At 50.9% G+C, this 24794-nt stretch overlaps 1 protein-coding gene across 4 annotated transcripts; it reads left to right on the forward strand.

Moving 5' to 3' along the window:
- Positions 1 to 884: 884 nt before the first annotated feature.
- LOC105484094 (5-phosphohydroxy-L-lysine phospho-lyase) lies at positions 885 to 24301 on the forward strand. Of its 4 annotated transcripts, none has more exons than XM_071098045.1 (12): positions 892 to 1243; positions 2198 to 2316; positions 3941 to 4100; positions 9238 to 9312; positions 9931 to 10018; positions 10096 to 10212; positions 12030 to 12112; positions 12385 to 12610; positions 20763 to 20917; positions 21306 to 21395; positions 23094 to 23224; positions 24221 to 24301. In XM_071098045.1, the coding sequence occupies exons 1-12, from the start codon at positions 1185 to 1187 to the stop codon at positions 24268 to 24270; spliced, it is 1353 nt and encodes a 450-aa protein (XP_070954146.1). In that variant the 5' UTR covers positions 892 to 1184; the 3' UTR covers positions 24271 to 24301. The 4 variants fall into 4 exon arrangements, 3 of the variants coding, with proteins under 3 accessions (XP_070954148.1, XP_070954146.1, XP_070954147.1); XM_071098046.1 differs by lacking the exon at positions 892 to 1243 and adding an exon at positions 1343 to 1728; XR_011624410.1 differs by lacking the exon at positions 24221 to 24301 and having other exon boundaries at positions 885 to 1243; positions 21208 to 21395; positions 23094 to 23152.
- Positions 24302 to 24794: the final 493 nt, after the last annotated feature.

A 24794-nucleotide genomic window follows, 5' to 3' on the forward strand; every position in this document is an offset into this window, starting at 1 on the left:
GCGCGGTGGCTCACGCCTGTAATCCCAGCACTTTGGGAGGCCAAGGCAGGCGGATCATCTGAGGTCAGGAGTTCAGTAAAATTTAAAAAATAAATAAATTCCTTAAGCATCTTACAACCGTATTGGGAAGAGAAGAAGAAATCAGCAATGAGGGAGTGAAGCAGAGGCCTGGGAATCAGGAAGATGTGGACAGAAAAGGAGGGACAATCAGGAGCCTCCCCTGCCCCAGCCCACACCGGCTGCAGTCCCGGGCCCGTGTTCCAGGGTTCTTCAAGGTAGAAAGCTCCAGTGCCCCCACCCCAGGAGGGGGCTTCTCTCACATCCCAGCCCCTTGGGACGCTTTTTCTTCACTCCCTGGGCTGGGAGTCAAAAAGTCCTCAGTAGGAGTCCAGCCTCTGCAGCCTTGCTGCGTGTCTGCCAACAAAACCCTTTCCCTTTCTGGGCTTCACGGTCATGCACATGTACCACAAGGAGGCTTCCCAACCTCTCTTCCTGCCCAGACACCGCATGATTCTCTTAGCGTTGATATAGCTCGTCCAGTTCACCCTGCCTGGATTCTAGAAGGAACCATGGTGCCCTGAAGATCAAGCCCACGGTGATCTCCTCGGTCAGCCCCAGAAGGGACCCTGGGCTCTCCTTCTGCCCTTCCTGCTGCCCCCTCACGGGGCTGGGAGAACCTAGGACCTGCTTCTCCCACCCTGAGGCCCCTACTGTGTACCCGGCCCCGGGTAAGCTACCAGTCACATACTCGCACTTAGTCCTCACAGCTGATCCCATTTTATGCACAAGCTGACTCAAAGACTGAGTCCGGCCCAAGGAGGCGTGCAGTAGCTCCGAGCCCCGCCTAGGCCCCAGGAGCAGGGGCGGGGTCGTCCGGGACCCTTTCCCGGAAGGGAAGCCGCGGGAGGCTGCAGGACGAGGCCTCCGGCCCGTCCCGGAACCAGAGACGGGGCAGCGCTCGAGTTCCTGCGCGGGACTGCCAAGGCACGACCACGGGCCAGAAGGCTGCCAGGCTCAGTGGGCAAGCGAAGAATCAACCACCGCTACACGGGCGCTTGGGGGAGGGGCCCGAGCGCGAACCCGAGCCCCAAATCCCGACCCAGGCAGGGGCGGGGCCTTGGAGGACCAGCCCGCGCGGCAACGTCTCCGCGCGGCGTCTCGACAACCACTGACAGCCACCCGCCATGGCCGCAGACCGGCGCTCGAAGGCCGACACCCTGGCCCTGAGGCAGCGGCTCATCAGGTACGCGGGCGTGCGGCGGGTGGCGGGTGGCGCGGGGCTGCGCGGGGTGGCACGCGCACGCACGACGCACGCACGCACGACGCACGCGCCTCCGACTAGGAGGTCGCCGCTCTCCAGCCCGTGCGACCCCGGACCCGGCCGCAGGGGAGTTTCGCAGGGCCGGGAAGGCGGCGGCGCTGGGCCGTCCCGGTGGGTGGTCTCCGGGGGCTCCTCCCGGACAGCGCCGTCTCCAGGCCGCCCCGTTCAGGAGTCGGCCCCGCCGTCACCGCTGTCCAGTCTGTGGCAGCCTCGCTTGGCAGCCTTTACCCCGGAAAAGACCTTCACCCTGGCACCTAGGAGGACCTCACCCAGGGTGGCCCGTCAGCCGCACGCGGGCCTGTCTCCAGAGTGACCTGGGAGGGGGCTGGAAGCGCAGACGAAGGGAGAGTCGGGGGAGTCGGTTCACAGGCAGCATACTTGACCTGCGAGGGGCCCTCGGTGGGAAGGTGGGTGAGGTAGCCTCCCACTGGAGCTTAGGGCTGGCACCCAGCGAGGGGCAGCAGGACCACGTGGCTGGCAAGGAGCGTTTAGGGCTGAGAGCCAGCCACCTAACGTTGGTGCCCTGCCCCATCCCAAGGAGGACACGTAGCCCGGAGCCCCGTGGGCCGGGGCAGCCACCTTTTCTCAGGATCCAGGAGACTGACGTGACCACATGCAGAAATGAGCCAGGAGGCCACTGAGACTTAAAATGCTTTAAGAAACAATTCTAAGTTTCCGCAACTTGGTACCCCATCTGCTTCCTCCTTTACAGCCACCTGTGGAGTGAGGAGACAAGGCAGGGAAGCAGCACCTTGCCCTTCAAGCTTTCGTTTTTTCCCCCAGAAACTGGGAAGGGGTGGGCGGGGGCCTGTGATGAGTGGACTTCACCCTTTCGGTCTTCAGACATGGCTGTCCACTCCTTGCCTGTCCCCACAGCTCTTCCTGCAGACTCTTTTTTCCCGAGGATCCTATTAAGATTGTCCGGGCCCAAGGGCAGTACATGTACGATGAACAAGGGGCAGAATACATCGACTGCATCAACAATGTGGCTCACGGTCAGTATCATACCTCAGGTTGGCAGGGCAGGAGAGGAGGCCAAGGCTGTGAGCCTGGTCCCAAGATGACCTGAGATTGCCTGAGATTACCGAGAGGTGTGGAGAACCTGGGTTGAGTTGAGGCACTACCAATATGCAGAGGAGGCTCAGCCTTTGCAATATAGCTGTGGAATTCTGCAGTCTGGAGCTGTGCTAAACCAGGCAGGAGTCAGCAATCTAGGTCTGTGGGTCTAGTTCCACTTGGGACTGATGATGAGCTCACAGAGTGGCAGATGGCCCAGCTGTGACCAGCAGCGTAGCACAGTGCTGGCCAAGTGCTGGGGTCAAGGTGGCGCTTCAGCCTCACTGGCCATCTCAGGTGCTGGGCAAGGGAGCTGAAGCAGGAATTCAGTCCTCCTGATAAGGCTGCCAGAGCTGACGGAAAGAAAAGGAGTCTGAGACTCAGCAGGGACATGGAAGATTAATAAAGTCGAGATTTAAAAAAAAAAAAAAAAAAAAAGGCAGAGACTCTAGTCTTAGACTGCTTGGGCTCAAATCTCCTACTTACTAACTTTGTGATCTCAGGCAAGTTACTTAATTCTCTGTGCCTCTGTTTGCTTATCTGCAAAAGACATAATGCTACTAGGTAGCCACTTGAAGGTATTAGGAGAATTCAATGTGTTAATGTATGTAGCTTGCTCTGAATGTGCCTGGCACATGGTGAGCTCTCAGTACATACTCACTGTTACTATCCTTGGCCTTTGGCAGTCAAGATTACCACCAGCCCCCTTGGCTTGAAGTGAAAAAGTTGACAGTCACTCCCTACCCCACCTTTGTCATGCAAGCCTCAAAAGGCCTTACAGCCTGGGCAACATAATGAGACCTTGTCTCTACAAAAAAACTTAAAAATTAGCTAGGCATGGTGACTGGTGTCTTAGTCCCACCTACTCAGGAGGTTGAGGTGGGAGGATCACTTGAGCCCAGGAGTTTGAGGCTGCAGTGAATGCCATGATCACACCACTACACTCCAGCCTGGGTGACAGCGTAAGGTCCTATCTCAAAACAAAAAAAAAAGGCCTCCTTAAAGACATGGGCTTTCTAGGCCAGGCGCAGTGGCTCACGCCTGTAATCCCAGCACTTTGGGAGGCCCAGGCGGGCTTGCTGACCTCGAGGTCAGGAGATGGAGACCATCCTGGCTAACACAGTGAAACCCCATCTCTACTAAAAATACAAAAAATTAGCCAGGCGTGGTGGCGGGCGCCTGTAGTCCCAGCTACTCGGGAGGCTGAGGCAGGAGAATGGCATGAACCCAGGAGGTGGAGCTTGCAGTGAGCCGAGATCACACCACTGCACTCCAGCCTGGGTGACAGAGCGAGACTCTCAAAAAAAAAAAAAAAGACATGGGCTTTCTAGACAGGGTTCTTCTGCTGAAGAACATTTCCTTCTGCCAGAATCTCAGGAACTCCTGGATCTGCCTTTCCAGAACTAGCTTCTCTCTCCCTGCTCTGCCTTCAGACTCCCCTCTTTCTACCTCTCTCACTAGAACTGCGTCTCTTCTGGCTGGGTTTATAGCTTGGGGCTGGGGGAGGCCCAGTGGGACTGGCTGAGCGGAGCCAGCTGTGTGATGGAGGTGGCCTTCTTCCAGTCGGGCACTGCCACCCAGTCGTGGTCCGAGCAGCACATGAACAGAACCAGGTGCTCAACACCAACAGCCGGTACCTGCACGACAACATTGTGGACTATGCGCAGAAGCTGTCGGAGACCCTGCCAGAGCCGCTCTGTGTGTTCTATTTCCTGAATTCCGGGTAAGTGACTGTGGCCAGCCCCCGGGAAGAGGGTGAGATGATAACAAAGAGAGTTGCTCACATGGGCCCAGTGTAGTGTAGCCGACCGAATGTGGACTCAGGGAGAGGCAGCCCCCATTGCACCAGGCTCCTGAGATTCCCGGCTCTAGGCCCTGATGCTTTTTCTGTTGGATCCAGTTTCCTTGTCTCTTACTGAAGGATGTTATTACTTCCTTTCTAGGATCATTGCTGGGGCTTAGTGAGGTAATACATTTCTTTATTTCTGCCTTATGGATACAGCCAAAATCCCTGTCTGTGGGTTGCTCAGTAAGGAACAAAAACACCAAGTGATTCTTCAAAGAAATACAGAATTCCAAGGAGGGCTCTGGAGGAAGCGTACAGGGTATCATGAGGCCTAGAAATAGTGAGGGGACCTGACCTATTCTGGGGGTACAGGGAAACCTTCCCTGAGGAACGGATGTTAAGCTAAGAGCTGACTGGGAGATAACTAGAAGAGGAGGAAGGAAGGGTGCTGCCACTGCATCAGAAGTCTCATCAAGGCCGGGCGCAATGGCTCATGCCTGTAATCCCAGCACTTCGTGAGATCGAGGTGGGCAGATCACCTGAGGTCAGGAGTTTGAGATCAGCCTGGCCAATGTGGTGAAACCCCATCTCTACTAAAAATACACAGAAATTAGCTGGACGTGGTGATGGGTGCCTGTAATCCCAGCTACTCAGGAGGCTAAGGCAGGAGAATCGCTTAAATCTGGGAGGCGGAGCTTGCAGTGAGCCAAAATTGTGCCACTGCACTCCAGCCTGGGAGACAGAGTGAGGCTCTATCTCAAAAAAAAAAAAAAAAAAAAATTAGTCTCGGCAAAACTCTTGTCAAAGTTGGTCACCACACACAACTGCCCATGCAAAGGCCCTGAAGCAGGAAAGGGTGTGGTACCCAGCACACTTGAGGAACCGAAAGAAGTGCACTAAGGGAAAGCAGAGGCTGTGAGCTGTTGGGAGGGAAGCAGGGCCCGTCACCTAGGGCCTTCTCCGCCAAGTGACTGTCTTTATCCTAAGAGCATTGGGAAGCCATCGGAGGCTTTAATCAGGAAATGATGTCTTACAGGGAACAGAGCGCAAGAGTGGACACTGTTAGGTGCCAGTTCAGTGGCCAGGTGAAAGGTTATGGTAGCTCACACTAGGATCAGCAGTGGAGACAAACAGGCAGGTGATTACAGCGTATCTGGGAGAGAACATTCCAACGAATCGTAGGTGGTGGCGTTGAATTATAGTAATGATTATTGTTGCCATTCACATAGTACAGTCATCTCTGCCCCCCAGATAATTTCTAGGAAGTGGAATTCACCATCTTCATTTTGCAGATGGGGTAATAGCAATTCAAAGAAAGGAACTTGAGCCCAGACATTTCCCATGTCAAGAGCTGGAGCCTCTGGAAACAGCAGGGAGCTGGTGCTTCCTCAGTGGTGGTGGAGGAGGGGCATTCTTATGCCACCAACTTTATTCTGTGTGGATTCCAGTGACTTCCATGTTGCCAAATCCAAAGCAGTCTCTTTGCTGCGTCGTCTTACTCTGTCCCGGCAGTAATGGACAGTTACCACTCTCCAGAAGTGCTGTCTCCTCTTGCTTCCAGGGCGCTGTGCTCTCCTGTTTTCTGCCAGTTTCTCTAGCCACTCCTTCCCTGTCTTCTTTGCTGATTCCTCCTCTGTTCCTTGGGGCTGGTCTTGGGCCACTTTTCTCTGAGCCCGCTCCTCAGGTGATCTCTTCCATTCTCTTGGTATTAAATAGCATCCATGTGCTGGTGACTCGCAAATTTTTTTGAGCCCAGACATTTTGCATATGTTCCAACTTGAGGTTCTAACTGCGCCTGTGACATCTGACAAACATCTCCAGCTTCATGTGTCCACAAGGCAAGAAAGGGTTGATTGGACCGTGGTACTGTTCTCCCTAACCTGCCCAAGAAGACTGTCCCCACTCACCCTGCTCATCTTGCCTTGTAAAGGGCATCACCACCTATATCTGCTCAAGGCAGAAACCACATGCTCCCCAGTCCTGCATCAATCCTGCCTCCTCCATCTCCATGATGCCTCTTAACTCCCTCTACCTCTCCATCTCCATGGCCACCACCTGCTCTCACCTGGCATCCTCTTCCTTGGTCTTCTCACTTCCACTTTTATTCTTGTCGACTCCATTAGACACAGCCAGAGGCCACCTCTTAAAATGGGAGCTGACTCATGTTCCTTTTCTCATTAAAACTCTTCAGTGGCTTCACATGGCACTGAGAAGAAAACTCAGGCTCCTTCCCAGCCCTGTGCACCTGGCCCCTGCATGTCTCCCCGCTTCCTCTCCTACCCTGCCCTCCTTAGGCGCTGGCCTCCATCATCTTCTCCTGGTTCCCTGAGCATACTGAGCTCTTTTCCTTCACAAGGCCTTGGTGCGTGCTGCTCCATCTGTCTGGAAACTTCTCCCTCAGGACTCAGTACACGAGTTACCTCCCCATAGACGCTTCCACTGACCCTCTCTGTTGGTCTACTCTGGCTGCCATAAGAAAATAACAGAGACGCCGGGCGCGGTGGCTCAAGCCTGTAATCCCAGCACTTTGGGAGGCCGAGACGGGTGGATCACGAGGTCAGGAGATCGAGACCATCCTGGCTAACACGGTGAAACCCCGTCTCTACTAAAAAATACAAAAAACTAGCCGGGCGAGGTGGCGGGCGCCTGTAGTCCCAACTACTCGGGAGGCTGAGGCAGGAGAATGGCGGGAACCCGGGAGGCGGAGCTTGCAGTGAGCCGAGATCGCGCCACTGCACTCCAGCCTGGGCGACAGAGCGAGACTCCGTCTCAAAAAAATAAATAAATAAATAAATAAATAAAAGAAAATAACAGAGACTGAGTGGCTTAAACAAGAGACATTTATTTTCTCACAGTCCTGGAGGCTGGAAGTCTTAAGATCAAGGTGTTGGCAGGGTTGGTTTCTTCTAAGGCCTCTCTCCTTGGCTTGGAGATGGCCCTGGTTGGTCTTCTTTGTGTAAGTGTCCCTGGTGTGTCTTTGTCCAGATTTCCTCTTATAAGAACACTAGTTAGATTGGATTAGGGGCCCCCTGACAGCCTCATTTTAACGGAATCACCTCTCTTATCTTCATATCCATTCACATACGGGCCATTCTGAGCTACTGGGGATTAGAGGTTCAACACATAAATTGGGGGTGGGGGGTGGCAGCTCAGCCCGTAAACATGCTCCCTCTGGCTTTCTCCCAGAGCGTCCATCGTAGCACTTAGAAAAAGGATCACTTTTTCTTTTTTGGCTTTTGTGGTGGTATATATATGTGTACACACACATATATATAAATACACAGACACACATATATACATACACACACATTCATTTTTATTCACAGTTCCTGGCTCATAACTCCCACAGCCCTTGTTACACTCTTTTGTTACAACATTGGATGTCAGGCCTCAGGAGACAATCACTCTGACCTTCTCCTGCCTTCCTTTCACCTGCCCAAGGCGGGACTCTAATCTTCCCCACCTTTCTGATGGTGGGTCATAAAACTCTCATTCCAGAGAGGGTCCTACCCCATGTCCTGGGAGAAGGAATGCTGCTGTCATGAAGCTTCCATAAAAACTAAGGGGACTGGATTCAGAGAGCTTCCAGATAGCTGAACATACACAGGTTCCTGAAGGGTGGTGCGCCCAGGGCGGGCACGGGAAGCTCCATGCCCTTCCTTCATATCTCCCCCTATGCATCTCTTCATCTGTATCTTTTATAATATCCTTTATAACAAACCAGTAAATGTATTTCCCTCAGTTTTGTGAGCCACTGCAGCAAATTAATTGAACCTACAGAGGGAATTGTGGGAACCTCAACTTGAAGCCAGTTGGTCAGAAGTTCCAAAGGGGGCCTGGGTGCAGTGGCTCCCGCCCGTAATCCCAGCACTTTGGGAAGCCGAGGCAGGAGAATTAGGAGTGTGAGACCAGCCTAGCCAACATGGTGAAACCCCATCTCTACTAAGAATACAAAAAGTCAACTGGGCATAGTGGTGGGCGCCTGTAATCCCAGCTACTCAGGAGGCTGAGGCAGGAGAATCCCATGAGCCTGGGAGGCAGAGGCTGCAATGAGCCAACATCAGCCGCTGCACTCTAGACCGGGCAACAGAGTGAGACTCTGTCTCAAAAAAAAGAATTTCCAAAGGTGGCCACCACGGTGGCTCATGCCTATAATTCCAGTACTTTGAGGTTGAGGTGGGAGGAATGCTTGAGCCCCCAGTCTGGGCAATATAGTGAGACCCCATCTCTACAAAAAAAGAAAATTAGTTCCAGAGGCCGACTTGCTACTGGTGCCCAGGGGGCTGTGGGGCAGTCTTGGGCACTGAGCCCTCATGCTGTGGGATCTGATGCTGCCTCCACGTAGAGAGTGTTGGAATTGAACTGGAGGACACCCAGCTGGTGTTGCTGCAATCTGATTGCTTGCCTGCTGGCAGGGAGAAATCCTTACATATTTTTTGGAGTCACAGAAGTATTCTGTGTTCATTGTCGTAGTGTGAAAGCAGAGGAAAAACAATGGTTTGAGTTTTTTCCAAACAAGTTTCATGACACATATGAGAATGTAAATTCCAGGAGAGCCAAGGCCGTGTGTGTTTTACCTTTTTTTTTTTTTTTTTTTTTAGGCAGAGTCTCACTGTCTCCCAGGCTGGAGTGCAGTGGCGTGATCTCAGCTCACTGCAAGCTCTGCCTCCCAGGTTCATGCCATTCTCCTGCCTCAGCCTCCTGAGTAGCTGGGACTACAGGCGCCCGCCACCATGCCACATTAGTTTTTTGTATTTTTAGCAGAGACGGGGTTTCACCATGTTAGCCAGGATGGTCTCGATCTCCTGACCTCGTGATCCGCCCACCTCGGCCTCCCAAAGTGCTGGGATTATAGGCATGAGCCACCGCCCCTGGCCTGTTTTACCTACTCTTTTTGCCCCGAGCTTCTAGTACATAGGAGGCATTTGATGTATACCAAACAAATAAGCAAGTGACTGACTAGTTGATGTCCTGAGAATCTTCTTGCTGCTAGAAGGGTCCTCTTGCCCTCAGCATTTCTCTCTGGGAAGCTCTTGGACCACTGTCTCAGTCATGCCCACCTTTTCGGTCATAGGTCAGAAGCCAATGACCTGGCCCTGAGGCTGGCTCGCCACTACACGGGACACCAGGACGTGGTGGTATTAGACCAGTAAGTGCAACTCACAGCCCTACCATTTCCAGAAGCCTGGCCCACAGGCTGCTTGGGGATCTGTGCGACTCACTCCGGGTGCCTTAGGCAGGGAGGATAAGGGGCCTGGGCTACTGAAGACAAGCGTGGCAGGCAGAGGACCAGGCCTGAGACCCCCCGGAGGCTCTGTCACCCTGGGCCACCATTCTGGGAAGGCAGCTCTGGGGAGCAGAGTGCGCTTTGTAAGGGAGTCAAAGGTGGTCCCACAACATTTTGCATGTTCAAACTGCCACAGCAGTAGCTCCCATGAATTGAGTGTGTGATGTGCACAAAGCTGAGGCTGACAGTATCAACACATTTAAGATTCATTATAAACCAGAAAGAGGAACTCCCACCCCATTTCACAGCAGAGAAAAGAACCCCAAGAGGTTAAATGATGAGCTGCTGTCACACAGCCAGTCAGCAGTCTTGCAAGAAGTGTTGCTGACTCCAAAGCCCGTGCTCTTTCCCAAGTTCCCAAGAACCTGGGGGCTCTGTCAGGAAAGCTGTGTGTCTTCAAGGGTGGGGAGACCATGGTCAGACTGGGCCAGGGAGTAGGAGCTGCCCGGACCCGAGCCTACCCTCCCTTCTCCTCCCCAGTGCGTATCACGGCCACCTGAGCTCCCTGATTGACATCAGTCCCTACAAGTTCCGCAACCTGGATGGCCAGAAGGAGTGGGTCCACGTGGTATGCACTGCCCAACTCAACAACAGGTCGGTGCCTGTCCCCAAGCCCAGATAACGTGGCGCTGTCACTCCCCACAGGCACCTCTCCCAGACACCTACCGGGGCCCCTACCGGGAGGACCACCCCAACCCAGCCGTGGCCTATGCCAACGAGGTGAAACGTGTGGTCAGCAGTGCACAGGAGAAGGGCAGGAAGGTAACTGTCCGCGCCTGTCCAATCCAGCAAACATTTAATGTCACCTCCATTGTTGTCACCACCACTGTGCTAGATGCTGGGAACCCAGAGAGAAAACCAAACGAGGCCCTGCCCTCCAGGAATCTGGGGTAGGGGCAGTTCGGGCTCAGCAGAGGGTCTGAGGGCACTAGCATGGGCATGATAGGCAGCCAGAGCCTGAGCAGGCCTTGGGGAATGTCAAGGGGGGTCCTTGGAGGAGGTGCTCCCTGACACAGTAGGGGTCAGCCACTCCAGATGGGGTGGGGAGTAGCAGAGGAAGGGCATCCCGACGGGTGGCTGAGGAACCGTGTGAATGTGTGGCCAGGAGCTGAGCCTGGAGAGGCAGGCAGGGTCCACATGCCAGAGGGCACCAGAACTAGGCTGAGCAGCTGCAGTTCTGCCCTGGAGGCCCCCGGGAACCACCAGAGTCTTTTTTTTTTTTTTGAGACGGAGTCTCGCTCTGTCACCCAGGCTGGAGTGCAGTGGCCGGATTTCAGCTCACTGCAAGCTCCGCCTCCCGGGTTCACGCCATTCTCCTGCCTCAGCCTCCGGAGTAGCTGGGGCTACAGGCGCCCGCCACCTCGCCCGGCTAGTTTTTTGTATTTTTTAGTAGAGACGGGGTTTCACCGGGTTAGCCAGGATGGTCTCGATCTCCTGACCTTGTGATCCGCCCGTCTCGGCCTCCCAAAGTGCTGGGATTACAGGCTTGAGCCACCGCGCCCGGCAAACCACCAGAGTCTTAAGCGGGAGAGCGCTAAGCTCTGGGGCTGGCGCTGCTCTCCGACTCCAGGGCTATGTGGGGGATAGATCTGAATGGGGTAGCTTGAGGTCAGGTGACCACGAAGTGGCCAGTAGACCCCAAGTGAGCTGTGGGGAGGCCTGACAGGGGCAGTAGAGTGGAGATGGAGTGGAGGTGCAGACGTCGGAGAGAGAGGTGTGTTACCCACGGTGATAACAGAGGGAAGACTGTTGGCGACAGGTGAGGGCTCTCTGAAGGCTTCACTGAAGGAGCGACAGAGCCAGACACAGGAGGTACGACAAAGAAAGGCAGCCTGTGGGGCCGGAAAGGTTATCTGAACCCGGCCAGGGAAGCCTTGCCTATGCGTTTCAGGTGCTCCACGACCACTTCTATAAAACCTAAAAACGGAGATTGCTCTGATTGCAACGGGTGTGGGGGACTAGTGTCCCATCCCATTGCCCTGCCCTCCCACCTGTAAGGCAGAATACAGTTGGGAAATCATTGCCATATGCAGAAGGGGTCACTGAGGGGTTTTAAACAACAGTGACATGCTCAGCTCTCTGGGTTGAGGCATCATCACCCTGGTGGCCATGTGGAGGATGGACTGGAAGAGTCATTCAGTTAGAAGGCCTCTGCAGGAGTCCAAGGAAGAAACGGGCAGATCTGCAGGAGGCAGGCATGTCCAGGCAGAGAGCAAGGAGTAGGTTTGGCGAGGGGGCTGAGGTAGAATCCTTGGGCGTGCTGACTGATGGGTTGAGGGAGGGGGCGTGGATCAAGAATGGGGGACAGGGAAGGAACAGGCTTATGGGGGAAAACTCAGTGCATTTAGTTTGGAGCATGCCAAGTACTAGGGGCCTGGAGGCATCCGGGTGGTAAGAGTTGGCCGGAGGCCTGAGAGAAAACTGAGTCGCAAACCTTCAGATGTAACATGGAGCCCAAAGTAGGGGTGCAGCAATGATGGTGACTTGTCTTGCTCGGACTAAGCTAGCACTAGCAGGGCAGGCTAAGCTGGTCATTGCGCACGTCCATGGTCGTGTCCCCAGTGTCCATCTCTTCACAGATTGCAGCCTTCTTCGCTGAGTCTCTGCCCAGTGTGGGAGGGCAGATCATTCCCCCTGCTGGCTACTTCTCCCAAGTGGCAGAGTGAGTAGGTGGGCAGGGTCTGCCCTAGGGAGGGCAGGGCTCTATGGGGTTATCCAACGTCCGGTCCAAATCCCAACCTCAGCCTGGCCTGACTGCCAGAATTTTGAGGCAAAGCCCTTAGAGAAATAATGGCCCAAAGAAGGCCAGCCATTGCCCAAGGCCCCCACCTTACTGCTGGCAGAGCCAGGATGCAAAGCCCCGAGACCTCCTGACTCCTGATCTTATCCCTCCCAACCACAGCCCCCATGTCAGTCATCTGTCCTCTGCCACAGGCACATCCACAAGGCCGGAGGGGTCTTTGTTGCTGATGAGATCCAGGTTGGCTTTGGCCGAGTAGGCAAGCACTTCTGGGCCTTCCAGCTCCAGGGAAAAGACTTTGTCCCTGACATCGTCACCATGGGCAAGTCCATTGGCAATGGCCACCCTGTTGCCTGTGTGGCCACAACCCAACCTGTGGCAAGGGCATTTGAAGCCACCGGCGTTGAGTACTTCAACACGGTGAGTGACGGCTCTAAGTCAAGGGAGCAACATTGGTTCTGATAGGCCCCCAGTGATCAGCCTGTCCTTAGTCAGCAAAGGCTACAGGGCTAGCGCTGTGCCCAGCACACACTTCCAAGACGCTATCCTTAAGGAGATTATAGCCAGGTCAGGTAAGAAAACATAAAACATCTTTTAAAATTAGTGTCAATCCAAAAGCTGTCACAAGGGACCTTGTCTTATAAAATATATATAAAACTACGAGTCCCTGTCTTCCTTCCAACAGATGCCACCCATTCTGTGCCAGGCCCTGTGTCAGGTGCTGGAACTTGAGCTGGTTAAGAGGCGTGAGGAGTGTGGTCTACTTGGGTAACACATGATCTAGGAGCAGAGTTCACACTGCAGTGGCTCCCTGTCTTTGGGGTACAGAGTCAAGAGCTTCCCCTGAGTGAAGCTGACACACAGCATATTCAATGGCCCTGAGGCAGCAGTTACAGAGTAGGTGAGAGGACCATGGCAGGCAGCAGCAGACCCACAGGAAAGAGCCAAGGAGTCTGCACTGATCTTGAAGACTGAGGACAACAGGAGGGTTTTAATCCTGGAGAGAGTACCCTTTGGAAAGATCTCTGGTGCTCAGTGTGGAGAAAGAACTGGAGGAAGGGAGACTGGTCCAGGGAGGAGAGGAGGAGGCCCAGAGGAGGAAGGGCAGGGACAGAGGGTTGAGAATTCACTAAGTTCCTCAAAAAGAGCCAGTTTCAATTGGGGACTGAAACATGTCAGGATTTGGCAAGATAGATAAGGCAGGATAAGGTCCTTAGGGGTGAGGGAAGTGACACTTCGGTGCATTCAGGCAAAAACCATCACTCTGTGTCCACGTGACACAGAGCCTCGGAAGCTCAGTCAGCGAAAGACAGGCTCACAGACAAATGGTCATGACAGTGTGGATGACAGTGGAAGTAGTGTGTTCACGGTGCTGTGACAGCACAAAGGACATCCCAGGCAAGAGGTGAGTGAAGAGCTGTGGGACAAGCAGTGGAGGCTTCATACAGAAGGCAAGACCAGATCTGAGTCTGGCTGAGCAGGAAATCAAGTAGATTGTGTAAGGGGAACAACAAAGGCCCAGTGGAGCAGCATCCCAACTTTTGTTTATTTCTTTGTTTTACTTGACCCTCAAGTGTACATCATTAGATAGAATCCTTGGTTCATGGAAGACTCTCAACATCTGTCTGTGCATAGCCCTCTTTTAGTTATTCAGTTAACCTTTATTAATGTTCTAAGCACCTGAGAAGCCAGCATCCCTAATAAAGCTAGGACCTTGATAATATCCTGCATCTCTCCAGATGTTTCCCCCAATTCCCTCTTATTGCCTCCTCCACCCATCACTCCAAATAACCATGGTAACCATCACTCTCAATCCCATATTATTTAGTTGTTTTTTGACTTTATATGAAGTCTATCATGCTGTATATACTCTTTGGGGATTTTATTTTTTCTGCTAACATCACTAAGAATCCTTCCTATTGCCTGTCACTGAAGTTCATTTGCTTTGACTGCTTTATAATCTTTGTATAAATGTACCACAGTTCAGTCATCCATTACTATTGATGTGCTTTGAGCTTGTTCCATTTTTTTTTTTTTTGCAATTATGAACAGTGCTGCTCTGAACAATTTTCATAAGTCTCTGTTGTACATGTGGCAAGAGTTTTTCTTAGGACTGTACCTGAGGGTGGAATTGCTGGCTCATATGGTATGTGTTCACCCTTAATTTTAAAAGATAATGACATTTGTTTCTAAAGTAGTTCACAAGTTAACACCCCACCAGTAGTGTATATAGTGTATATCTTTTTTTTTTTTTTTTTTTTTTTTTTGAGATGGAGTTTTGCTCTTGTTGCCCAGGCTGGAGTACTATGGCACAATCTTGGCTCACCACAACCTCTGCCTCCCGGGTTCAAGCAACTCTTCTGCCTCAGCCTCCCTTGTAGCTGGGATTACAGGCATGTACCACCACACCTGGCTAATTTTGTATTTTTGGTAGAGATGGAGTTTCTCCCTGTTGGTCAGGCTGGTCTTGAACTCCTGACCTCAGGTGATCTGCCCACCTCAGCCTCCCAAAGTGCTGGGATTACAGGCGTGAGTCACTGTGCCCAGCATCTTTTTTTTTTTTTTTTTTTGAGATGGAGTCTTGCTCTGTGGCCCAGGCTGGAGTGCAGTGCCCGGATCTCAGCTCACTGCAAGCTCCGCCTCCCGGGTTTACACCACTCTCCTGCCTCAGCCTCCCGAGTAGCTGGGACTACAGGCGCCCACCATCTCGCCCGGCTAGTTTTTTGTATTTTTTTTAGTAGAGACAGGGTTTCACCGGGTTAGCCAGGATGGTCTCGATGATCTGACCTCGTGATCCGCCCGTCTCGGCCTCCCAAAGTGCTGGGATTACAGGCTTGAGCCACTGCGCCCGGCCCTTTTTTTTTTTTTTTTTTGAGACAGAATCTCACTCTGTCACCCAGGCCGGAGTGCAGTGGTGCAATCTCAGCTAACTGCAGCCTTTACTTCCGGAGCTCAAGTGATCCTCCCACTTCAGCCTCCCCAGTAACTGGGACCACTGGTGTACGCCACCATGCCCAGCTAATTTTTTGTATTTTTGGTACAGGTGGGGTTTCACCATGTTGCCCAGGCTGGTCTCAAACTCCTGAGCTCAAGCAATCAGCCCACATTGGCCTCCCAAAATGCTGGGATTCCAGGCGTGAGCCACCACACCCGGACTGTATCTACTTCAGTGCCTTTTAATTTTTGCCAGTCAAGTGGAGCGTAAAACAGTAGCTTGTGTGGTCTTGATATGCCATTCCTTGATTTCAGATTACATGAAGTATCTCTTCATATGTTTATTGACGATTTGTTTCCTCTTCACTGAAATGCCTGTGTCTTTTGCCCATTTCTTGATTTGACTTACTAGTGGTTAATTTGTGCGAGTTTTGTGTCTGTTTGTATATGTGTGTATCTGTGTGTGTATACCAACACATACATATCTATATTTGATGCTAATCACTTGTCAGTTGTGTATTTGTGAATATATTCATCCAGTTTATAACCTATCTTCACTCCCTTTACATATTTATGATAAAGTTTTAAATTTTAACATTGTCAACTCTATCATTTTGTTTTGTTTTATAGACAGGGTTTTTCATATATTGTTTAAGCTCTCTCTCCCTACTCCAAGTTACAGAATATATTCATTTACGCTTCCTCTTAAGTCTTTTAACACTTTGTTTTGACATATAGGTCCTTACTCCATCTGCAGTTGATTTTTGTACATGATGTTAATCAGGAATCCAATTACATCCTCTGTGCATGTGATACCAGTGTTTTCCTTTTTTCAAAAATCTTTCTCTGCTCCCTTTGTTCTCCATTCATCTTACATTCCTCCTCTGTTATGTAACCAAAGTTCACACATGAGAAGATCTGTTTCAGAGCTTTTATACTTTTTTGGTCAGTTTTGGTCAGATTACTGTTCATGTACCACATTATTACTAGAGCTTCATAATAGGTTTTACACTCATAATAGCTTCTGGTATCTTGTAGAAAAAGTCCCCTTTCACCTGTGACTATTCCTGTCTCTTTTCTCTTTGATTTAAATTTTAAGAGTTACCTTTAAACATTTTATGAAAAACCCTGCTGGGATTCTGATAGGGGAATTGCTTGATCTTTAGATCAGTTTGAGGAGGTTTTTTTTTTTTTTTTTTTTTTTTTTAGATGGAGTCTCGCTCTGTCTCCCGGCTCACTGCAACCTCTGCCTCCGGGTTCAAGCGATTCTCCTGCCTCAGCCTCCTGAGTAGCTGGGATTATAGGCATCCACCACCACGCCTGGCTCGTTTTTCATGCTTTTAGTAGACACAGGGTTTCACTGTCTTAGCCAGGATGGTCTCTATCTCCTGACCTTGTGATCCACCCACCTTGGCCTTCCAGTGTACTGGAATTACAGCACCAGGCCAAGGAGAATTGATTTCTTTACAATATTCCTTTTCCTATCCATGAATATGGTATGTTTTATAATTTTCCCTATAAAGATCTTACATATCATTAGATTTAGTCCTAGATATTTGATAGTTTTATCATGAAATGGTGATGTCTTTATATATCTATTGTTTGCAGCTGATGTATAAAATACTTTCTTATACTAATCTTATATCCCCTTGCTAAACTCTAGTATTTCTAATAATTTATAGGCAGACTTTTTTTGGTTGTTTTGTCTATGTAAACGATTATATCATCTCCAAATAATGGTAGCTGTCGGCCGGGCACGGTGGCTCAAGCCTGTAATCCCAGCACTTTGGGAGGCCGAGACGGGTGGATCATGAGGTCAGGAGATCGAGACCATCCTGGCTGACACGGTGAAACCCCGTCTCTACTAAAAAATACAAAAAACTAGCCGGGCGCGGTGGCGGGCGCCTGTAGTCCCAGCTACTCGGGAGGCGGAGGCAGGAGAATGGCGTAAACCCGGGAGGCAGAGCTTGCAGTGAGCTGAGATCGCGCCACTGCACTCCAGCCTGGGCGACAGAGCGAGACTCCGTCTCAAAAAAAAAAAAAAAAAAAAAAATGTAGCTGTCATACTACACTGGGTGAGAGACTTCTAGGAGATAGGTGAATACAAGCAGTGACAATGCTTGTCTTGTACTTGTCCAGTTTATGGGAATGCTTATTTGTCCATTTAGGATGATGTTCGTTCTAGATTTTTACTATATATATACTTTTTTTTTTCTTTTTGAGATGGAGTCTCACTCTGTCACTCAGGCTGGAGTGCAGTGGCATGATCTCGGCTCACTGCAGCCTCCGCCTCCCGGGTTCAAGCAATTCTCATGCCACCAATTCCTGAGTAGCTGGGATTACAGGCATGTGCCACCATGCCCAGCTTATTTTGCATTTTTAGTAGAGATGGGGTTTCGCCATGTTGGACAGGCTGGTCTTGAACTCCTGGCCTCCAGTGATCTGCCTGCCTCGGCCTCCCAAAGTGCTGGGATTATACAGGTGTGAGCCATCGCAGCTGGCCTAGATCAGATTTTTACTATATGTTCTCAATCAGGTTAAGAAAATCTCCTACTACTTAACTTACTATGAGATTTTACTATAAAAAGGAATTGAATTTTATCCTGTTCTTTTTATGCATGTATTAAAGCAATATTTCTTCTCTTTTAATTTGTTATCATGGTGAATTATATTTACGGCTTTTCTAGTATCTTTGCAGACCTGGGACAAATCGAACTTGGGTATGGAATATTATCATTTTTCTATATTATTGCACTCTGTTTACTTATATTTTATGAATTTGGCCTCTATTTTCAGGAGTAAAATATTGGCTCACATTTTTTTCTTATACCTTGGGTTTTGGTAACTGGGTCCTACTAACCTTGTAGAATGAACTGGGAAATATTTCTTCTTTTTCTTTTACATAAAATTGGGATGATCTGTCCTTTGAAGGTAAAAACTCATCTATAAAGCCATCATCTGGGCCTTGTGTTTTGTGGGAAGATATTTAACTGCTGCTTTAATTTCTTTAAAAGTTATGTTTTAGTGAGTTCAAGATGCTATAACAAAATACTGTAGACTGGGTGGTTTATAAACAGATTTATTTCTCACTGTTTTGAAGGCTGCAAATCTAAGATCAGGGTGCCAGCGTGGTTGGGTTCTGGTGAGAGTCCTCTTCCAGGTTGCAAACAGCCAACTTCTCGCTGTGCCCTCATGTCGTCAAAAGGGTGAGAGCTCTCTGGGATCCCTTTTATAAAACCATAATCCCATTCATGAAGGCTCTATTCTTGTGACCTAATAACCTAAAGGCCCCACCTCTTAATACCATCACATTGGAGGTTAGGATTTCAACATATGAATCGGGGGAGACACATTCAATTCATTGCAAGTTATATACGGTTTTTAAAGTTTTCGTATTTGTTCTGCCCCTTTCCTCTCTTTCTGGGACACTCAGTATGTTGGTGTGCTTGTGTCCTCGGGTCTATATGACTGTTTTTATTCCTTTTCCTTTCTGGTCTTAAGACTGTACAATCTCAATTGACGTTTTTTTTTTTTTCACTGATTCTTTCATCTGCCAGCTTAAATCTGCTGTTGCCAGGCGCAGTGGCTCACGCCTGTAATTTCCTAGCACTTTGGGAGGCTAAGCTGGGTGGATCACTTGAGGTCAGGGGTTTAAGACCAGCCTGGCCAACATGGTGAAACTCCGTCTCTACTAAAAATACAAAAATTAGCCAGATGTAGTGGCACACACCTATAGTCCCAGCTACTTGGGAGGCTGAAGCACAAGAATCGCCTGAACCTGGGAGGCAGCAGTTGCAGTGAGCCGAGATCACACCACTGCTCTCCATCCTGGGTGACAGCTAGACTCTCTCAAAAAAAAAAAAAAAATCTGTTGAGCCTCTCTAGAAAATGCTTCAGTTCATTTATTGTGCTTATCAACTTCAGATTTTTAATAATTTATCTCTTTATCATTAGATTCTGGTAAGACATCATTTTCATGCTTTGCTTTCAATCTTTTAGGTGTAGTTTCCTTTAGTTCTCTTAACATACTTGGTTTTGGGGTTGTTTCTGTTTGCTCGTTTGGAGATGGGCTCGCTCTGTCACCCAGGCTGGAGTCGTGGCTCACTGCAGCTTCAACCTCAAGCGATCCTCCTACCTCACCCCCCAAGCAGCTGGGAGTACACGCATGTGCCACCACGCCTGGCTGTTTTTATTTTTTGTAGAGATGGAGTTTCACTGTGCTGCCCAGGCCAGGCTGGTCTCGAACTCCTCAGCTTAGGCAACCCACCCACCTCGGCCTCCCAGAGTGCTAGGATTACAGGCATGAGCCACTGCACCCAGCTAACATATTTGTAACATCTGATTAAAGTCTTTGTCCAATAAGGTTAGTGTCACCTTCCTCAGGGACAGTTTGCATTGATTGCTTTTTTTCTCCCATGTCTGGGCCATGCTTCTTTGCATGTTTCAGAATTGTGTTAAAAGCTGGACATTTTAAGTAATATAATATGGCAACTGTGGAGATCATATTCTCCTCCCTCCCCATGGTGGTTTTTTCTGGTGGTGGTGTGCCTTTTCTGAACCAATTCTGTAAAGTGTGTTCTCTGTCATGTGTGGCCACTGTAGTCTCTGCTTGATTAGCTCAGTGGTCCTCTAACCATGAGATCGCCTTAATGACCTGGAACTCAGCCAAGAGCTTGTAACTGCCTTAGCCTTTACTTCCTCATTCTGCAGAGCCTCAAGGTAGCCAGTGGTGAGAGCTTAGGGCTTTCTAGATCTTTCCTGAGCACGCACACAGCACTCAGCATGAGCACATCCCTGTGCATATGAATGGTCTTCTAGATTCCCAGGAATATGTCACAGCCTTTCAAAGCCCCTTGTAGCGTCTCAGTGACAGAAAGCAGATCAGTGGTTGCCTGGGGCCAGCAGTAGTGGGATGGGTGCACAAGGAAGTGATGAAAATGTTCTGTAACTTCACTGCGAGGGAGGTTACACAGGTACATACATTTGTCACCTCACATTGAACTTTATACTTTAAACACAGTTTATATGGAAATTATACCTCAACAAAGCTGATGTTTTTAAAGACGTAGTTTAAAAACAAAACAAAAAACATGGTCTGCAGGAGACACCTTGCTCGTGATCCTCTAAAAAACAGGTCTCCACTCAGATACCTGCAGAATAAGGACAGGGTGGGCAGGGAAAAGGAGCCAAAGACCTCCAGGTGTGTGTTAAGTGGCTTTCCCTGGGTGGGCCTTGGCATGCTGCGTTGACCCTCCTTGAAGGAGGAAGTGCCTAGTCCAGTGCTGTGGGTCTGGGCCCAGGAGATGGGGCCTTAAAGCCTCTCTTGGTAAAGACTAGCTCTGTGGGAACAAACAGGACACCCTCTCTTCTGATTCTGTATCTTCTAGGGGCTCCTACTGTACTTCAGGGGTACCTGACCTGGGTTGCAGTCACATTAGCTCCTGGAAAGCCAGGACAGCCCATGGGGGCCCCCATTGAACCCCATTTACTACCACTGAGGACTGTGCACCCTAAGGGGTTTGGGGCCTGTGCTCTTGCCACTGGCCTTGGAACCCGTGTGGCAGTTCTGCCTCACCCTGACTCTGGGGCATGGCCCACTCTGCTGGGGCATCTGACATGTTCTTTGTCCCTGACTCAGTTTGGGGGCAGCCCAGTGTCCTGCGCTGTGGGGCTGGCCGTCCTGAATGTCTTGGAGAAGGAGCAGCTCCAGGCTCATGCCACCAGTGTGGGCAGCTTCCTGATGGAACTCCTCAGGCAGCAAAAAATCAAACATCCCATCGTCGGGGATGTCAGGTGAGACTCTGGGGGCAGCAGTCACCACCAACCTGTCAGGGCCCAGTGTGGTACCATTTTCTTCACCTAACAACCTGGGATGGTGGGGTTATGTCCGCTCTCAAGAGGACTGAGACACTGAGAGGTGCTATTGCCCAAAACGGCACTCCCGGGGAGGAGAAAGCCAGGATATGACCTGACCCCTAGCTATCCCCAAGCCTCTCTCCTCTGTCCACACCAAAGATCCCTCCCAGCCCAGTTATTCCCTGAAACTATTCTCACCACCTTCTGAAGGTGCCTCCTGTGCTCAGCCTCCCCAGGAGGCACAGGTAGGAACCCAGATGGGGTGAGGCGAGCACCCTGGCCCCTCAGGCATGGCCTCCTGCGATGTCATCACCTTCCCCTGCAGGGGTGTTGGGCTCTTCATTGGTGTGGATCTGATCAAAGATGAGGCCACAAGGACACCAGCAACTGAAGAGGCTGCCTACTTGGTATCAAGGTATTTTCTTGAAACAAGTTGCTTCCTGGAATAAGAGACACCACAGGTGCTTCTTTGCAGGGCCAGAGGCCCTTAGTGGAAAGGAGGCTCATCTGTACCCCCAGCACTCTGGGCCACAGACCTGACTGAAAGAGGGCTGGGGCCGGGGGTGGTGGTGGGCGGGGGGACAGCTGATGCTATCAGCTGAGGACAGAGATAAGTGGTTAGTAGTTCTGTACCCAGTGCCTGACTGCGAAGGCTGCAGATGAGACACAGGCTGTTCCCAGACCAGAGCAGCACCTCTGCCTAGAATGCCCAAGCTAGCAGGGCACTCAGACCCAGGAACCCCTACTAATGCCACCTTGGCCTGGAGAAGGGAAGCACCTTCATTCACACCAGGGAGCTGTGGCAGCACCAGACTCAGGGTTGCCATGCCGCACAACAGGTGGTTGGGATGGACAGGACTCCTGCTCCTAAGCTGGGTTGGGGGGTGTTTCAGAACTCAAGACTCCACCAGTCCCACTGCCCTGGTTTGCTTGTCCTTTCACTTGGACCCTGAGGCCTCAGGACTTCTTCTAGTTTAATGATTATTCCCTTTTATCTCCATTCCCCAGGCCTCCCCCTTCCCCCACTGCCACCATGGAAAGCTCTTCTGGTATTTGATGTGTCCTTATTCAAATTGTGAGACATGCATGGTATTGATGTAAATCTCTCTGTGCTGTGTTTGAACTTGGCCTTTCCTAGTCCCTGCCTTCTCTCTGCTGTCAGTCACATCCCCAGCTCACCCCCACCCCGCTCCCAGGAGTCTCAGGGATTCGGAATGGTCGGGTGGCATGGAAGGAAACAGATCCCAAGTTCAGCCTACTCTTTCATCTCACAGTACCCTGGGGGTGCTTTTCCAGTTTAGTGAGGAAATGGGTAAGTCACCTGCAGTCACCCTGCTAGGTGGCAAGAGCTCAATCTGGCCCCAGGGCCGTCTAACTCCAAAGTCCAAGCCCTGTCCTTTCTGGCATGGCCATGGTCAGTGCCAGAAAGACTGGGATAGGAAAATGAAACCAGAAGGTAGACTCCCAACCCCCAAGAAATAAAAATAACAAGGTTTACAAAAGAATGGGAACAAGAATCAAAGAATATAAACACAACCATGCAGACCCCTCATCTCAGAGATGAGGTTAGACTGTAGACTAAAAGTGATTACTAGCTACAAAGGATGCTAAGATAAAGCCATCTTCCTAAGAAGAGGTGGAAATTTTCTACTGGAATTTTAAGATAACTCAGAGGACAGGCCAGGGAGATTCCTGAAGCTCGTGAGGGACACGTGGGGCCCATTACACCAACTGCGATGTTGGACATTCTTAAAAAAACAACATACATCACGTCAACCACACAGAAAACCAGAGAATGCAGGGACTCTTGTTGCAGTCTGCTGTTTCCCTGTGGCCATTCATTCTTGGCTTGGACTGTGGCTCCAGGTGGTTAGGTGAGGCAAGGCGCCTGTTCTGTGGGGCAGCAGGCTCAGGACCAGGTACAGTGCACCCCAAGCAGGGGCGGCTGTGGGCCAGATGCACAGGACTTTGGTAGGGGTGACCAGTAGAGTCCTGGCAGGAACTGGCCCATGGAAGGCTCTGAAGGCAGTATGGCTGGAGCACTGGACATGAGGCCAAGGCCAGGCTGAGGAAGGCCTTGAAGGCCACATGAAGGGGTGTCCTGTCCTCACAGGCTGAAGGAGAACTACGTTTTGCTGAGCACTGATGGCCCTGGGAGGAACATCCTGAAGTTTAAACCCCCAATGTGCTTCAGCCTGGACAATGCACGGCAGGTGGTGGCAAAGCTGGATGCCATTCTGACTGGTGAGCTTGAAGCCTGAGCTTGGCCATGTCTCTAGAACCCAGCCTGAAGCCAGCAACTAGAGCCTCCTAGCATGGAACAGGGAGGGGACAAGAGTCCAAGAGCGGAGGCACGTGTCCTCTGGACGGTGCAAGGAGCAACAGAGAGGGTCTTTCATGCCCAGTCTGCTCCTATTCCTGCCTGTGCCTAAGAGCTTCCTGGGCTGTCAGCAGGTGGGAGCTGAGCCACCACCCAGCCTGCCTCGGCAGGCATCAGATGTACGCAGGACAAATCAGTGGTGGGCCTGAGAAACAGGCCATAAGAACTACAGTGGGAGTTGAGACCCCATTACCGCCAGCCTAGAATGTAGAGATGGCAGTCGTTTCATTCTGTATGAGGCAGGTCACATGAGGCTGCTGGGTGGCGGAAAGATTTGTACCACTGAGACTGGACACAAAATGAAATTCTACCCCACATTCCCCATCACCTAGGATGGTCGTGGTCAACCCAGGGTCCCCCCCTAAATCCACTTACAAGGAAATCTCATGGCTGTGTTGCCATTTATAGCTCAGTGAGACCCCACATAGGCAAAGTTGCATCTCACAGTAGAGATCAGAGCTGCCAGCCAAGCAACCTGTGCCCTCCTACCTCTGGGTGATCACTGCTACCCACAGGCATGCCTAATCCCGGGGCTCTGGAGCTGGGGGCGGAGGCCCATCCCTGCTAGACACAAATTGGAAGCGGTAGGGATCTGATGAAAAGGAGTGTTTGTGGGGGGCAAAGGTTGGCCACAGAACAGGCTTGGGGATCCTGGACAGAGACTAGAAATCTCAGAGGAATTGAGGGCTGGCTTTGTGCTTTTCAGGAAACTGCTGCCACTCCTTTGGGGAATGGGACATGGGTGTGGATAGCCAGAGGGCCCAATCTCTAAACTGTCCTCCAGTTTGGACACTGAAGTCACAGGGCATCTTCAGCAGAGAAAGGTGACTGAGTCCGCATGGCTTTGTGGTCTTTTTCAGACATGGAAGAGAAGGTGCGAAGCTGCCAGACGCTGAGGCTCCAGCTCTAAGCTAGCCCTGCTCTGCCTAAGTGTACTCCAGGTGAGTGGGCCTTGCTTCTTACTCTTGGGAGATGCAAAGCGGGTTCCTTACCATCAGCAGCAAGCAGCCTCAGAACAGCCTTTTTTTTTTCTTAAGACATTTTTTGTTCTGGTTGATGCTCCTTCCCAAAGGTTAGTTTCTTCAACACTGGAAAATCTCCAATGCTTAGCTTGCACTTCATGGCAGAACAGCTATTTCCTCCCTTGAAACCTATGGGGCTGTATCCATGTGGAACCCCAACCCACCCTTGCCTCTTGTAACCACCTAGTCATACGCCCCAAATGCCAGACCTGGAGTTGGGCTCCAATCCAGCCAGTAAACATCCCCTGCTAGAGCAGGCTTTTCTTCACCAGCCAGGAGGGGCACTATTGTGCACCAGTTCAGCTGGCCCTGGCACTGCCCTAGTGTGTAAAGAATCGATTTTCATTCATCAGCCAAGAAGGTTGGTGGTTCTAAGGTGTCCCAGGAGGGGACATGCCTGCTGGGGATGTGA

This window comes from Macaca nemestrina, chromosome 6, assembly GCF_043159975.1.
Source record: "Macaca nemestrina isolate mMacNem1 chromosome 6, mMacNem.hap1, whole genome shotgun sequence".
Taxonomy (NCBI): Eukaryota; Metazoa; Chordata; class Mammalia; order Primates; family Cercopithecidae; genus Macaca; species Macaca nemestrina.